Source organism: Sinocyclocheilus grahami, unplaced genomic scaffold, assembly GCF_001515645.1.
Source record: "Sinocyclocheilus grahami isolate Dianchi unplaced genomic scaffold, SAMN03320097.WGS_v1.1 scaffold667.1, whole genome shotgun sequence".
Classification (NCBI taxonomy): Eukaryota; Metazoa; Chordata; class Actinopteri; order Cypriniformes; family Cyprinidae; genus Sinocyclocheilus; species Sinocyclocheilus grahami.
The window spans coordinates 360,331-377,256 of record NW_015505846.1 but is presented as its reverse complement, the minus strand read 5'-3'; the positions used below and the strand labels follow the sequence as shown (position 1 = coordinate 377,256).

The following is a 16,926-nucleotide window of genomic DNA, read 5'->3' as shown; positions in this document are numbered from 1 at the left end:
TTAAATTGTATTATAAAGTACTATAAAATATTATAAAGTAAATTATTTATATATATATATATACGCATTAAAAAAAGGTAAAAAATACGTTGGTATGTAAAAATAGAAAACACATCAACACAGGAAAGATATCATTGCCAGCATCAACTGATTGCATGGAGTCTTCAAATGTACAGGATAGTGAAAATATAATGATTTAAACCAACCCTGTAGGGAGTTGAAAATGGAGAAGAGGTACATGAAGGCCAAGCTGACTGGACCCCAGGCAAAAAAAGCAAAGCCCCAGGTCATGCCCAGTAAGAAAGTCAGGCTGACCACACTGCGCAGGTTACGCAAGATCTCCTCTTGAAGTGTTCGGTTGCTGCGCTTGCCGTTACGCCCGCAGATCTGGATCATAACCACGATGAACATGGCAACATTCATCAGGAAGATCATGGAAAAGTAGCCCACGCATGTCACGTAGAATACCACCGGACTGTGAATCCAACAGCTACAGAAGGAAAGACCAGGAAAACCAACAGAATGAGAATAAGGAACTAAAAGACTTTTTCCACATAAGACATCAGATATAAAATAATGGCTAGTTTGAATTTCTTGGGCCAAACTTACAATTCTGTGCCCTGTCCATTCTCTCCTTTTCCATAATAGTTTTTTCCATAAGAATTTTTGCCCACAGCCAACACAATGCCAACAATTGAAGCAGGGACACCTGAAAACGTAGTCAGATGTTCTTACTAGTATGTTCAACACTTCTTCTGAGTGATCTTATACTATTATTAAACACACAAAAAATCCATGGCAAACAACTATCAAAAGGAAAAACTACTTAATGTAGCACTTACCCCATCCCACGAGACAAAACTTGAGGATGTATCGCCGTATGTAGGTGTTGAAGACCTTGACCAGGGCAATGTACATGTGGATGGACTCTAAGCCCATCCAGGTGAAGGAAGTGAGAAGGAAAAAGTGCAGAAAAACAGCCACTGTCACACACAATCCCTCAATGTCGTATGAGGCCAACCAGCCATCCAGAAGAAACACCATGTTGAGGAAGAGCAGTGACGTGCTGAGATTCATCAGGATCTTGGAGGGATAGTCACGCCGCAGCTTCCTATAGATTTATATTAAAGAAAACAATGAGTCTTTACAATTCCGTTGCACCTTTAGCCATTTACACTATCATTCCAAGTTTGGGATTGGTCAGATTTTTTCATGTTTTTGAAAGAAAACATGCTCACTGAGGCTGCATTTAATTGCTCAAAAATACAGTAAGTTATATTTTGAAATATTTATTGCAATTTAAAAGAACTGTTTCTATTTTAATATATATTATGTAATTTATTCTTGGGATGACAAATCTAAATTTTTAGCAGCCATTACTCCAGGTTTCAGTGTCAACTAATCCTTCAGAAATCATTCTAAAATGCTGATTTGGTGCTCAAGAATCAGTTCATATTATTATTATTATTATCAAAGCTGAAAATAGTTGTGCTGCTTAATATTTTTGTAGAAACAGTGCAAAATCTTTTCAGGATTCTCTGATGAATACATGTTCAAAAGAACAGCATTTATTCGAAATAGACATTTTTTGTAACAATGTAAAAGCCTTTTCTTTCAATTTTGATAAATTTTTCAAATAAGGATCACTGAATACTAGCAACAAGCAGCCCAATTTTATGATAAAAAATTAGCGCTTGAAGAGGAAGGGTGCAGCCTAAACCAGGGTCCAGTTGCATAAACTTAAATTCTGTGCTAAGACAGTGTCTTAAGTAAGAGTTTGACCAACTAGCAGTTAGCCAATAAGTCATCAGTCTAATTTTTAGATTTAACTTAGATCAATCTATGCTTTTATGTAACTGAATTTTAAAAATGTATGACCAGTCTTAAAGAAAAAATTTGATTACTAACTTGTAAGACCAGTCTACACCTTTTATGCAACCGGCCCCAGGTAAAAGACAATCCTGGAGACTGAGATGGGCAGAGCTGAAGACATTCTTTGAGGAAACATTAGAATTTGAATAGCTGTTAATAGAAATCCAAATGTAATATTTCACAATGTGTTCACATAGATGAGTAATTAAAAGCATCTTTAAAAATGTGGGGAAGAAAAATTAGTAACTTGTTTTTTTCCATTACAAAGAGGCATAAATCAAAGATGCAGTATTTGTATCCTAGTCATATGCTGAAGGACACTCACTCAAAAGCGATGTATGTGAGCAGTGTTGCTGCGGAAAAAATGGCTGAGATGCCACAGCCGATGTAAGTAATGAACGTGAGAACCCTGTTGTTCTTCTCATCTATCTGTGCAGAAGCTCCAGAGATGTCCTAAAAGACAAAAGTGAGGCGAAGTTAATCAATAATGACACTGATCAGGGATGCAAGAGTTTCATTAGTGTTTAGTTATCAGTGACAATTCCTGAAATATGAAAAACAAGTCTATAGATAAATGTAAAGGATGTATTTCCACATTAAACAAATTTTACACAAAGAAATTAATAGTACAAAAAAGCTGTTTTATTCTATTATTGCGGTTTTAATATATTATTCATGAGCAGCTCACCATATTAAGAAACCCCGTTATTGGACATTTTTGCTCATGAATTAAATAATGACTAGCTGTGAATAAATAATTTCTACAATGCCACTGGTATCTTTTGTATAATGCTACATTCAAATAACACACTGGTGCAACATTAACAAAGAGCAGCTAATATTATAAGTGTGCAAAGTCTTAATAGCTTCAGTGCCACACTACAGTGAAGCCTCCTGATTAGCTATTTGCCAACTATTTGGCCCTGTCTGTTCCAGGCATGTTTAGCCACTCTAGATGACATATACGACGCATCAATGTTGCTTCAGTCTGCCATATTGGCTTAATACATGAAACCGCTCTGTTGGGTCATTTTGTTGCCAATCCCACAAATCTCACCATTAGAATGCCAAAGTGTGTGAGGTGATTACACAAGCAGACGGTCCTGTTGCTGTTGGACTCCAGACTGACCTCGCAGCCTTCACTGTTCCAGCCCCCTATGCGATCTAATGGAGACAAATGGATATTATACAATTACTGGAAGTCTATACAGTACAGCCTCCTATGGGACTATTTTAATGCTTAAACAGCAGCCAAATAAATAATTTATTTTACCTTCACTTTGGAGGCTGAAATCCCAAAACACACAAAGACGCTTTGGATCTCTCTGGAGGACAGACAGACACATTGTGTTAGACCCCATTGTTTTAGTTAGCTTGTACAAAATTTTTTTTGAAGAAAACTACCGCTCTGAAACCTCATTGACGGGAAGGTTAAACCAAAAAAATGAGTGGTTACTGTAATTACTCCAAAAAATGCCACTGGTATCTTTTGTATAATGCTACATTCAAATAACACACTGGTGCAACATTAACAAAGAGCAGCTAATATTATAAGTGTGCAAAGTCTTAATAGCTTCAGTGCCACACTACAGTGAAGCCTCCTGATTAGCTATTTGCCAACTATTTGGCCCTGTCTGTTCCAGGCATGTTTAGCCACTCTAGATGACATATACGACGCATCAATGTTGCTTCAGTCTGCCATATTGGCTTAATACATGAAACCGCTCTGTTGGGTCATTTTGTTGCCAATCCCACAAATCTCACCATTAGAATGCCAAAGTGTGTGAGGTGATTACACAAGCAGACGGTCCTGTTGCTGTTGGACTCCGGACTGACCTCGCAGCCTTCACTGTTCCAGCCCCCTATGCGATCTAATGGAGACAAATGGATATTATACAATTACTGGAAGTCTATACAGTACAGCCTCCTATGGGACTATTTTAATTCTTAAACAGCAGCCAAATAAATAATTTATTTTACCTTCACTTTGGAGGCTGAAATCCCAAAACACACAAAGACGCTTTGGATCTCTCTGGAGGACAGACAGACACATTGTGTTAGACCCCATTGTTTTAGTTAGCTTGTACAAAATTTTTTTTGAAGAAAACTACCGCTCTGAAACCTCATTGACGGGAAGGTTAAACCAAAAAAATGAGTGGTTACTGTAATTACTCCAAAAAAATATATCACCAAAACAACAGTTTCTGTAAAAAACTGGCAATACATTTAATTTTCAATAAATAAAAAGCTTAAGACCTGGTACTCCAGATGGGCAATCTCTATTTTGACGGGATCCTGCAGGTTTTTGATTGTGAAGTTGCCAACACTGCTAGCCACCACATAGCTGTTCAAGGACATGCCATTACTTTGCCGATCCTGTGAAGACATGAGACAGATTGTCAGAACAAAACTGCTCATCTTAGTTTTAGGGAGAGTCAGGATTCAGGATTTTTGTCTATATAAACACATAATTTTTGTAAGTATGGACAGAGTATATCATTTTTGTTAGCTGTCAGTAAGTGATAAAATATGCATTCAAAGATAAGGAACATATCATTAGACATATATGTTAATTGAATTCAAGACATACAGTTCACATGTTTGGGAACCATTTCTCTAATGCTCATTAAGGCTCCATTTATTTGATCAAATGCAGCAAACAGTAATATTGTGAAATGTTATCATAATTCAAAATTCTAAAATGTAATTTCTTTCTGTGATGGCAAAGCTAATTTTTCAGCAACCATTCCAGTCTTCAGTGTCACATCTTTCAGAAACCACTCTGATATACTGATTAGGTACTCATGAAACTGTGATACACTTTTTCAGGATTCTTTGAATAATAGATATTTTAAAAGTACAGCATCTATTTATAATAGCAATATTTTGTAACAATGTAAAAAACTGTAACTTTTGATCAATTTAACACATCCTTGCTTAATAAAAGTATTAATTTCTTTCTTCTTTTTTTTAAAATCTTAATGACCCCAAACAAGTTTGAATGGTAGTGTATGTTACACAATGTAATGCACGATTTAGAGATTATTCTGAGGAGTTAGTTAACTCAGCACAGAGAAACGTCCAGAGATTCGTTACCGTACCATGAGCCATCCAAAGTGCTGTTAACAGAAATATCAATGAGAACTGTCAATATTATATTGTTCTTCAGTCCTTTAAATAAAGCCTTATTTTAATGTGAAGGGACCACAAATACTTAATTCAGAGAAAAACATACAACAATAAAAAAGCTAAATTGGTTCATTCTCACCTGAAAGAGTCCTGTCTTGCTGAAGAACATGAAGTTTATTCTGGACACTCTTTCCATTTGTGAATAACTCAAGTTGTGCAGTAGTGTTGGAGGTAGAGTGACCACAGCCAAAGCATTATGGGCTTCTGACTCAAAATCGATCTGTGGAGGAAAAGTTACTTACATTATACCATAATGTGTAAGAGCTACATGTGTGTGATTGCATTAGAAAAGGTTACTGCGCCCTCTGCCAGAATAAAGTGGTAATGAATCCATTAAAAGACCTCAAGTAAAACTAGACTCATTCTTGGAGACATAAAAATGGTAAGACTGCCCTGAAACAGAGCCTTCAGGGGATAATATAAACTGTTGTTAGGCTAATGTGCGCTTTTAATTTTTTTAAATCCCTTAAATAGTTCAAATGATTGAGTTAAACGTAAACTATAAACATACGAAATGGTACAAAAATACAACAATTTAAATGTGCACGCCTGTTAAAAATACACAAAATACACTTAAATACTAGCAAAAATATACATTCTGACACTCATGCCCTGAGAAGAGAGAAATGTGTCATGAGTCTCAGACTCTACAATGTTTCTTTTTCCTCCCACAACTTTCCAGGAACCGTTGGCTCTTAATCAATGGGTGCAACCCCTGGGCATGGTCCATACACGTCACCTCTCATTACACTGCTTTAATAGCCAAAGATTACTTTAAAACTTTACTTCTAAAATGTTTGGCCAACCAAAAATACAGCTAAAATGTTTGGCCAGCCTGCTTGAGGAAGTCTTAAGCAAATTATGTGTGCAGTACATGTTCAAATATACATGCATAACCAGAAACAGACGCCATCAAGCAAAAAAAAACCACTCACATACTTGTATAAAGGCATGTCAAATGTCACATTAAAAGACATGAAGCAGAGAGGTGAACATTTTTTGAAGGACATTTACCTGAGGGTCCGTCAGGTTTGTGGCTATAAATGCACTGAAAGTGGTCCCATTAAAATTGCTGATGTTTAGAGCAGAAACCCCAACAGCCAGATATTTGGATGTGATGGCTAGTGAGGGTCCATCAAATTCAATCTTCTGCACCAATTCATCCACTGCTTTGAGAGCTCTGAACATGCCGATACAAAGAAGAAGATTAAAAAACTTCCGGACTGAACATACAAGAAGACCCTTCAGTGAAAATGAAAACATTTGGATGGATAAGACACAGAGAGATTCAGGCAATATATTGTAAAAAATATAATGCTTTGCTCTCAAATAATATGTAGAAAGAAGAATGCAGTATTAATCCACATATAGCCATTTAAAACCATAAAACCAAAAATAAAGGGAATAATTTCCATACAAGTTGATACAGCGTAACAAATCTTTGACTTACTGAATATAAACAGGCAATTGTTAAAATGGTGCCAGATGAATACTGGACATTTGATGTTTAGTCAAGATATTTAATTAAACATTCAACTCCAAAAAGTCATGCAAATTGTTGCCTTCATTTTATAACTTCTGCAAACTCTTCATTTTCTACAGTGCAGGTAAGAGGCACGTACGTCTCTGAGGCGTCCTTTTGAGCGGCCTCTGAGCTGATCATGACGTTGGAGATAATAGTGACCACAGTGCTGGCCAGGGTGGCGTTGATTTTGGCTATGTTCACAAGCTCCTTCACCTTGAAGACAACCTGTGTCACCTCCTCCTTAGAGAGCTCATTATTAGTAATGTCAGCGAGCTGCACGGCCACTTCCATTGCATTCTCTGGTAAATTGAAAGTAAGAGTTACTGAAGCTGGTTTTGATTTCAGATTAATGTGTGTAGTGTGGATCAGAACCTACCTTGTGAAATTGAAATGCTTGTAATATTAGTGCAGTTTCCGCGGTCCGGCAGGGCCCAATATGATGTATAATTATACTGGCTAATCATGCTAAAGGGCAAAAAAAAAAAAGTAAGTTAAAACAATGCAAATTATTAAATTGACTTTTCTAACGCACCTGCTAAAACATGATTACTGGCTGTAACCACTTCAATTAGTAGTATATTCCCATTTGCACCTAGATTAGAAGGTCTCAGCATTTACTCACCAAGTCCTGGATGCGTTTTGCTCTTTGTAAGGGAAACAGGGGACATACTGGGTGACTGTGGGTCTGCTCTCTGGCCATCTGTAGTGGAATGGGAACTCCTCTGCCTGGCAGTTTTCTGAGGTAAAACAAACACAGAAACAAAATTAAGGAAGAGCCATCCTTCTGAAATTTCCCAACATCCTCAAAGGTGCACTCCATAGTTTTTTCACATTAAAAAGTTTTACCTTTAAGATATGAATAATTTATTTGAAAACATGATTAAAATCATATTATGGCTTTGATAAATAAAACTTTGCTGTGGCGTGATGCAACATTCATGCTGCTATGTATCAGTGTAAGTTCAAGACCATATCATATTTGAATAGGAGATCAGTAATACTTAGTAATAATTATAATTTTTAAAGTACTGTATGCAAGTGCTTATTAATAATTTACAGGGCTACAGTATTGTTATTAAACACTATGGAGCATGCCATACCCATTAAGTTCACAGTCACACTGTCCAATATCAAGCCATTTCCAATTGCAGGGGCCCTTCTCAGTATGTTCTCAATCTCTACTTCTGCCAGACTTGCATCAGTGGTATTCTTATACACCAGCAGGGCCATGTAGGATTGTCTGAGAAGAAAGCAATATCGCAGCATATTTTTTAGATATCAATAATACTGAAAACAAAACATTGTGAAACATAGTTACTATCACATTAGAAAAATCAGACAAAAACGGTAACAGTATGCACATGTTTTACCGTATAGTTGTGGCCCTTGAGAGAACAGTGTTAGGTTGGAGACTGAGAAGGGGATGAGAGTGAGATTGTGAACAATCATTAAACAAAATGAACAATGATTAAATAAAATAAAGAAATGTTTATTTACACTTTCAAGTAAAAAAAATAATCCTACCTGACACTTTCAACATAAACTCTGTAGAACCAGTTTTGAAATGTTTGATTGAGCTGTAAACATCACAGAAATGGATTAGTAAGCAGTGGCATGTTTAGAAAGAATTCAAATTTCATAAAATTACAAGTTATTGTATTATCCATTATTGGAGTTTTAAAATGTATTTAACAGTGAAACAAACCAAATACATATATATTATTTAAAAAAAAATAATACAAATATACCCATTGAGATATCATCGTCTTAGCATCCCTGTCTGGGGTGTTTGCTTGTTCATCAAATACCACAAGGGATATTCTGTAAAAAATATCCTCTGTAAAAGGAGAATATGGTACTTTTTTTAGTTATCAATCAAAACACAATTTACTTAATTCACATTTTTCTGTGTTGCATAGCAGTAGTTAAAAATGAAATCTTTATCTTGGTAATTAGCTATTTTGAAACAAATGTGGCCTCAAGACAGATCTTTCAAATTAAATCTATCCAAAGCATTGTAAAAACAAATTCAGTATAGAAGATTTGGCAGTAAAAAAAAAAAAAAAAAAAAAAAAAAACCTGATTCATTAAGCAATGTATTTTGAGATCTACTGCTATGCTGCACTTCTATCACAAGATGGCTCTCATGTATCTTGAGTTGTTAGTGCTGGACTACTTTTATAATGCATAACTACACCATGCCAAGACTTTCTTAGGAGACTCCTAATATAATGAAATTTTAAAAACATATTTCCACAAATTGAAAATGTGAGAGAGCTTCCTTAGATTGCACACTGTATTTTCACTCCACAACCCAGGTAGTCTCTCATAAAATCATCAGAGTGATAATTCTCGAAAGTAAGGCTGAACAGTTCAATGTAAAATAAATAATTAAATAAAGCAGTCTCCTAAGAAGGAAGAAAGATGCAAATCTGGATAATTACAAGAGACCTATGCACTCAATTTGAGTGAGCGAGTAACAGCCAGTATGCAAGAGTGCTGAAACTCAATGATTGTCAGAACTGGCTATTGTTAATCTTACTACTTCTAGTAAATCACATGGAATAAAAAAAAATTCATTTGCACACCAAGACGACAGACTGATTTTCCCCCCAAATTGAACAACCATCATTCTACGATCACTTGCTCAGAAAGTCAGGATTCAGCAATAAAAGAAGATCTCTCTTTCTAAGGTCTAGATTGTTATTGGAAAACATACTGTTCCCGGTTGAAAGTCCACACAGACATGTAATATGAAAGGGAGCTTTGCATGGACATGGGGCCAGTTCATGAGGGTCTGTAGTGGTCCCATTGGTGGCACCAGTATGCACAGAGCCAAAACCTGCACTGACTCCTTTGGTTGGGGTGTTGACTGTGCCATTTGTAGGGACAAAAGACTGCTCGTCAATAGCTAGAGACGGATGTGTCTTGCTATCTGTGGTGGCGGGCTGAACAACGAGCACATTGTGGCTGTGACTGGAGGGGTTTGCTGATTCATTCTTGGCCCAAAATGGCCACTTTGTTGTTGAGGAGTGGGCATGCTTAATGTCCAGCAGGTCTTCACTGTGGCTGCTTGAGATGTACATTGATTTGGAGGGTTGGATGACTGGAACGGAGGCAAGTTCTGATGGAGTTCTGCTTGTAAAGGTGGAAAATTGAAGAAAAGCAGGGTCTGGTGGGGTCTGAGATGACAGATCTGCACCAGTCAAAGTCATTTGAAAAGGATGATGAGTGTGCGGCACATTCTCTGACAAAGATTCAAATGTGTGTCTATCTGTTCTAAACAATTCATAGTCTTGAATTGTGTTTGAATGGCTCACAATCTGCTCAGTGGTCATGTATGAAAAGTTACTATGTGAATCAATGGAGTCATGTGTGCTGTTTTTGTTAAATGACTTAGAAACTTCTGAGATATTTAGAGAAGTTGTGTTGAGAAACCATGTGGTAGTTGTGGCTTCAACGTATTTGTGGGTTGGACTTATTCGACTATATGCACCAGAAATAACAAATCCATCATGATGAACCTCTCCTGTAGACTGAGAAGAAAGGACATTGCCAGGCTCTATGAAGTTAGAAATGTCCATTGTCTCTGATTGATATCTGAATTTGGTTTCATAAGGTGAGGCCTCATCTGGTCCATTCTTACTAATCGAACTGAACAAAATTGAGGGAAATATTTCAGGTGATGTAATTTGGGATCTCTCCCCGTTGGCTTTGAAGTAGCCTGACCATGCTGACGTGAACATGCCATGTTCTGAGCTAAAGTCAAAAATGTTGTGGGAGGACAAATCTATCCTCTCCACTTTCATTTGGGAGTCTGAATTAAGGGGTGAAGACTGAGAACCTCTCCATTCATCTGTCAGGGCCACCGCAGAACCGTATGGTAATTCCGAACTAGCGCTGACAGAAATATGAGGCATATGTGACAAGTCCCTCAGATCAGCCTCTGAAGGATTAACATCGCCTTGCCTGCTTAAGCCTCTGAAAAGGGTCTCTGGCAATCTGTTTACACGTGACGGCTCCAGCACCAGAGGTGAATCTAATTTGGACTGGCTGCCCACTATTGACGTAGAAATTCCGCTCGTGATGCCTGGATACACAGTGAGAACGCTAAAAGTTGGGAATTGGCTGGAGTCAACAGCTTGTGGGTTTTCAGAAAGGATGAATTGATTGTTCATTGAGGGTAAAACCAGGTCAGTGTTGTTTTTGGCATCAGAGATAAAGAGACTTTGGGCTGAGCCAGGTGTCAGAGATTGGAAAACATCAGTGTGAGGCGAAGAAGACAACAGACTCGGTCTGATGGCCTGTGTCATTAAGGAGTCACTTTGAACCCCTGCAGTAGGCATCGAATTCAGGGGCTCAATAAGAGTGGCAGCGCTGTGGGTTGAATCCATAAGCACTCCAGCCACCGGCTCGACACTATGAGGGGAAGCGAGAGAGGAGATAACAAGTGTCTCTGTTGTGAGGGAATAGCTGCCTTGTGGAAGGAGAAGGCTCACTGCCAAAGGCTCTATGAGCAAAATAGTTTGATCGGGGAGATAGTCGAAAGAGCTTTGTTGGGAGTTTGATGAAGAATAAGAAGAGGTGGTATCGGTAAGACTATAATCAGGTTCTGTAAATCCTGTTCTGACATTACCCTCTGCTAAAGTTTCCACTTGGTCATGTGTAACTGTTGGGGGCTCGATGGTGGACTTTTTCTGACCGTGTTGCACATCTTTAAAGTTGTCCTCAATGGCAGTTGCCTCTGAGAGGCCCCAGGGCACAGTGCTTGTTAGCTTTAAATCCACAAGATGTGTGGGCGACCGCTCTGGCCATGCTGCTGTTTGGTCTGAGAGACTCTTGAGCTCAGGCTGGATCATTTGCACACCTGTTCCTCTCAGAGTCACGGTGGGAGATGGGATAAGTGTCCAGCTGCTGTCTGTCTCCAGCCGCTCTGAGACCTGTGCCAGCTCTGACATTGCCCAGGGTAAACTAAGGTCTGACTGACTGTGTAAATGTTCCGGTTTGCTAACAGCCTGTCTCGCTGGTCCAAAAGCTGTGGTGTTGACATCAGGCACACTTTCTACCTCTATGAAAGACATGTTATGAGGGATGGCAGTGGCCAAGCTTTCATCCAGGGAGTAGGTGGAATCAAAGTCGAACAGGCTGAAGACATCATCATCCAAGTCAATGTCGTAAAAAAATGCCTCCGGGCCAAAACCAGATGGATAATCAAGTATCTCCGTGCTGTTCTTGTCACTATCGCTCAGGACCAGTTGAGGAGCTAGTGGCTTATTCTTACGATTACTGAGTGATGGCACCTGGAAAGACTCAAATTCTTCACTCTGATTGTGAGCATCTGGTTGCCACGGAGGCTTCACTTGGGAATAGGCTGGCCTCATGCTTGTAGAGTCTGTTTTCTTAGCAACGGAGGCCATTGTAGATGTTTTCAGCAAGTGGGATTCATTCGTCATACTTATTGTCGGTTGGGCAGGTGGCTTGGTCAGATGGATGGCGGGACGTTTGTGTGGCCGAGTGACAGCAGCCTCAACTTTTTTTTTCCTCACGGGCCAGATGAGGGGTGTGGAGATGAAGCCGAGTGATGTTTTAGGGCCCCGGAGAGCAGGAGCAACAAGAGGTCTAGCAGGGGGAGAGCTAGTGGACGAAGTCTCAGCGCGAGGAGTAAACCGCAGTAGTGACCACAAAAATGCAGCCCTCTCTTTCTCTGCTCCAGCTTAATTATTTAGCAGAGGATCCCAGATTTGGTAAAAAATGAAGAGGTCAGAGCAGGCTATTATTTATCTTTGCAGATATAAAAAATGAAGAGGTCAGAACAGGCTGTTATTTATCTTTGCAGATACATAGTACACCATATAAAAGAACAATATAATCACAGCACACACTTGACAAATAAGAGTTAGTATGGTGTTTATTTATACAATTAATTCTTAACATTCTAGTAGGTAATTAAGTTAATATTCCACAAGTATACAAAATGTGCATAAAAAATAGGTATGAGGCCTTTCATCTGCACCCAGAAAATTTCAGCGCAATTAACCAATCATTTTAATTCCTGTTCCTATTTAAACAAGCTAGCAGGTCCCATTCTGCCCATTCAAATGAAAGTTTAGCAGTGACATTCCCTGGTAAGCACAAGCAAGCCATTTATGACACTAGATAACAGGTTTGGCTTACCATTGGTTTTGCGGTTGGGCAGAGGTGAGTTAGTAGCAGCAGCTGCAGATGAAGGAATGGATTAAGTGACTGATGAATGGTTTAGGTAAATGAACACACAGAGTAAAGCTATGCATGACGACATGAGACAAGGGTCCATATACTGCCATGCAATTTTTTTTGTTTATTGGTCATTTTTGTTTATTTGTATCTTTGTTGGGCAATACTGAATAATTTGGCTAATAAAATTGGCATTTGATAATACATCTTTTGTTAGAAGTGATGTCTTACCAGGGTTGATGGGTGGCGGGTTAGATTGGATTAAAGATGATGTAGTTGATACTAATGATGGCACACATAGACATGTTAAACGTTTGGTTAGTAAGGCAATATACAGCATACATGTATGCTAATGGCTAAATGAAAAGAAATCTTTTGCTCAGAAACTGTTAGCTTACCAGTAGTAGCTGTTGTTTTAGTGCTAGTAATTGGTGTGAGTAGAGCTAGTGTTGGTACAAAGAGGCAGAGCCACATACATGGATTAGTGAGGGCATTTATCATACCTCATTAAACAGAATATAAAACAGTAGAAAACCTAGATATCTGCTTACCAGAAGTTGTGGTTAGAGGCATGCTAGAAGCAGATGTGTATGAAAGAGTAGTAGTAAGAGCTGATGAAGAAAATAGAGATAATGAGCTCTACTGACATGCATCCATCTTTAAAATTACAAAACGACTACTGGGTTATCTGCTACATAACATAAAAAAAAAATGTAGATATGCATTTGACTTGGAATATGTTAGTGAAGAAAAAATGATGTAAAAAATATTTATCTGACAGATGGCATTTAACAAATAAATTTTTTTTGTTATCATTTGAACAACACAAGGATGAATAATCGATGACAGAATTTTCATTTTTGGGTAAAATATCCCCAGTTATATTAAGTAAACTGCCATGGCATCTATTTAAATTTAGACAATAAACTGCATTGTTGCTACATTATTTGATGCCAGAACACAAGAAGAAAAAAGACATTTAAAAGGAATTAATACTGTTTACTATCTTTTAAATCACCTGTAAACTGCAATGATATGACAGAAATGAGCATTTCAACCAGACAGATTTGCTTACTTAAAACAATCCTGCATGATTATTTAAAAAAAAAACTAGGGATATTTCAGTAGGGTGCTGTGATGCAACCGATTCACCAAATAAAGCAACCATTCACATTGGCATTTTTTCAAATCTACTTTTGAGCGTTAAAAAAAAAAAAAAGCTAAATGAGTTGACCACCACCTGTTCTGCATTAGGCAAAAGACACAACCCTCATGAAACAAAAGGAACACAGACATAACACAGACATAAAATGATGAGAAGGCAGATGTGAATGCTTACCATGGGTTGCTGCATTAAAAGGAATCATGTTAGTGGTGGCAATGGAAGCGGTGGTAACAGTTAATGTTGCTGGTGGCAGGGATGGAAAAAGGGCAAACTGGCATTAAATGGAGGTTAGAGTGAAACCAAAAATGCAAGAACAACAAGTGGAGCAAATGAACAGTTGTGTGCATTATAAGCATAGCGTGAGATGAATATGGAAAAAAGGAATAACCAAAAATTAGAAATATGACATGTTATAAAACTATTTAAATGCCAAGAAAAATTTGGCAATAGATGATTTTAACTTCCCTTGCTGAGTCACACAATGTGCTGAAAAGGGAGATGTCTGCCTGAGATTGTCTGTTACTAGTCATTTTCTACAAACACCCAGTAGGTCAAATTCTACATTGTGTATCCTCAAAAATACATAGTCAGTCCGTCTTTTTTTTTCCACTTATGCTTTTTTCCTTCAGATATGACAGCCAGTTATATGTAATTAATCATTGCGAAATTTCGAGGAGGCAATTATATAGAAGTTACCTGTGATTCCCTAACCCAAACCCCATCCAACTTTAACATCATACTCTATATACATTGATATGGATTTCTCTGCATAGATATTTTACCTCCATGATAGGTTACTCCTGCAAACATTTGATACATAAAAAAAATAAAATAAATGATGATAACAATAATAGTTCAGTGACAAGAAGAATGACGAAGTTAATGAAAGATTTAAAAGTTATTCCTCACCCCAGAAGACTAACTTTATTGAAAGACTCTCAAATCTCCAGGCATGAATCTGCACTTTTTGTACTTCATGGGAATGAATATTATGCAATGAAATTTCAGTAGGAAAGAAGCATGGGACAATGACCTTTAATGGCCATAACTAAGGACAGTAGGCCTGAGGATTCTCATGGCTCCCAGATGATGATAGACGTTTACTGGCCACCAGTTCAGTTTAGGGGAGACTTAATGAGCGGAAGTCAAGCTGTTTGTTTGGCCTGCTTACGCACAACCAAAGGACTAAGACTTGCCAATTAGTATTATATATCATTTTCAAGGAAAATGGTTGTATTTTAAACTCTTTCATGTTAAAATTGGCAATGAAATTAAGAGACAAAGGAGTATTGTAAATCAGCAAGTCATATAAATGAGCCAAAAAGGTCAAAACTTTGATTAGACAATAAGTGTTTATAATGGGTCAACTAATTATCTAGTAAAACATGTTTTGAGGAATGTTTGCAGCATGAAAAGTTATAATAAGGATATTTCTTCCTACCTGGGCAGCCAAGTCCAGGTGAAGTACAACCCGTGGTTCCCAGGGAAAGAGTTGCTATGGCAGTGCCTAAGAAAGATTTGAAAATTAACATTTGACATTTTATGATCAAATAAATGTGAAAAATAAACGGTTCTAAAGTGAAACTAAATAAATTGCCAGAATGAAAATGCCTCGTGGTTACATTGAGAAAACATATTATATTCAACATTCATGAAAATATCTATAAGATCTAAATAATACCCATAAACTCTTTAGACAATGTACAAAGTCACAAAAATACATTTAAAATGAATCAAGTTTAAGATGGACAGACTTGGACATTCCCAAAGCACTGTCAAAAATATTCATTCTCTCTCTTTTACATCCATGAATAGAAATTCAAGTCTACCTTAGGACAAGATTTGGATTGTAAAAGTGTCATACATTCCCCAGCACTCCTCTGGGCTTTGACAATGGAATGTGACCTCAAAATGTCCACACTGAAACTTGAACATCAGCAACTCAAAGGTGGAATTTAATAATTTGCCACAGCTGAATGACAGAAATGTTCTGCGGGCTGGTTTGATCGAGGCCCAGGAATGCCACCTTTTCTCAACACAAATCCATTAGGGATGTGTGAAATACCAAATTGCATCTTGTTTTGCAATTCATCAGCTAGTTTCTGACATAAAGCTCAAGCAGTGTCTAAACAACATGCACCAAATCTTCAAAATAATTTAAAAGCCAGGCAATCTGCAAAAGCAAAACCTCAATGTGCAATGCAAATCTACTGGTTAAGCTTCAGTCAATGAAATCTCATCAGTGCATGTCTGAGGATTGGAGCAATGACCAAAAGTCTAGTTAATAAACCATTTGCACAGACCAAGATTTGAAAGGTTTTCCAAAATCTGTTTGATATTTTCCACTTTTTAAGAGTCTTTAAGAGTGGCTAAATATAAATCAAAAAGCGATTGGCTCCAAAAAAAAAAAAGCTGATTATTTTGACATTTTCAAATACAATATAACTCTGACTTAACTCTGAGGACAAGTCATTTATGAAAAAGATGATTTGATTCAGGTGTCAAACTACACCGAGGAACTAATTCATAGCTCATCCTATAGTTAAGTACAGTAGCAGGGTAAATTTAAGAGCTCTTAAATATATTAACGGAGACGTCACATTGCAACAACTGTCTAGCGCTATAGCGCAGAGTCTCTGATCATCCTGTGTAAAAGGCAGGTTGATGGGGAAAAAAAACCTGAGCTGTTCTAAAGACAGGCTCCTCCACTGCGTTCCCATGCAAGGTTGGATCGCTGTCTCCCACTGGTCTTGTCAAAGGATGAGAGGGAACCACATGAGTAGCCAATGGAAAGACAGGGGAGGGTAGCATTTTAAAAGCATGCTTATTAGTGACAGCATTAGTTTTGCTCCGGGCTCAACTTCACGGGCCTCTTGACTTTATGCCAACATCACAAGCACAGCTGGCTGTAACTGAACAAGGGAAATAGTTATGTGTCATAGGTTCCAGCGTCTAACTGTCT

General features: G+C 37.8%; 1 protein-coding gene across 1 annotated transcript in view; it reads right to left on the bottom strand.

The window, feature by feature from the left end:
* Positions 1 to 16,926, bottom strand: part of LOC107558929 (G-protein coupled receptor 126-like) — a 38,211-nt gene that overhangs the window by 3,826 nt on the left and 17,459 nt on the right. Inside the window, exons 5-26 of the mRNA XM_016242630.1 lie at positions 15,406 to 15,471; positions 14,139 to 14,207; positions 13,351 to 13,410; positions 13,198 to 13,242; positions 13,031 to 13,081; positions 12,761 to 12,802; positions 8,335 to 8,423; positions 8,111 to 8,163; positions 7,957 to 7,998; positions 7,687 to 7,826; positions 7,209 to 7,323; positions 6,963 to 7,051; positions 6,684 to 6,885; positions 6,076 to 6,241; positions 5,141 to 5,281; positions 4,129 to 4,248; positions 3,853 to 3,904; positions 3,637 to 3,743; positions 2,198 to 2,325; positions 843 to 1,111; positions 610 to 709; positions 207 to 490 (exon numbers count right to left, since the gene is read on the bottom strand). Coding sequence (XP_016098116.1) covers positions 207 to 490; positions 610 to 709; positions 843 to 1,111; positions 2,198 to 2,325; positions 3,637 to 3,743; positions 3,853 to 3,904; positions 4,129 to 4,248; positions 5,141 to 5,281; positions 6,076 to 6,241; positions 6,684 to 6,885; positions 6,963 to 7,051; positions 7,209 to 7,323; positions 7,687 to 7,826; positions 7,957 to 7,998; positions 8,111 to 8,163; positions 8,335 to 8,423; positions 12,761 to 12,802; positions 13,031 to 13,081; positions 13,198 to 13,242; positions 13,351 to 13,410; positions 14,139 to 14,207; positions 15,406 to 15,471 — 2,430 coding nt within the window. The remainder of the gene's footprint in view (positions 1 to 206; positions 491 to 609; positions 710 to 842; positions 1,112 to 2,197; positions 2,326 to 3,636; positions 3,744 to 3,852; positions 3,905 to 4,128; positions 4,249 to 5,140; positions 5,282 to 6,075; positions 6,242 to 6,683; positions 6,886 to 6,962; positions 7,052 to 7,208; positions 7,324 to 7,686; positions 7,827 to 7,956; positions 7,999 to 8,110; positions 8,164 to 8,334; positions 8,424 to 12,760; positions 12,803 to 13,030; positions 13,082 to 13,197; positions 13,243 to 13,350; positions 13,411 to 14,138; positions 14,208 to 15,405; positions 15,472 to 16,926) is intronic.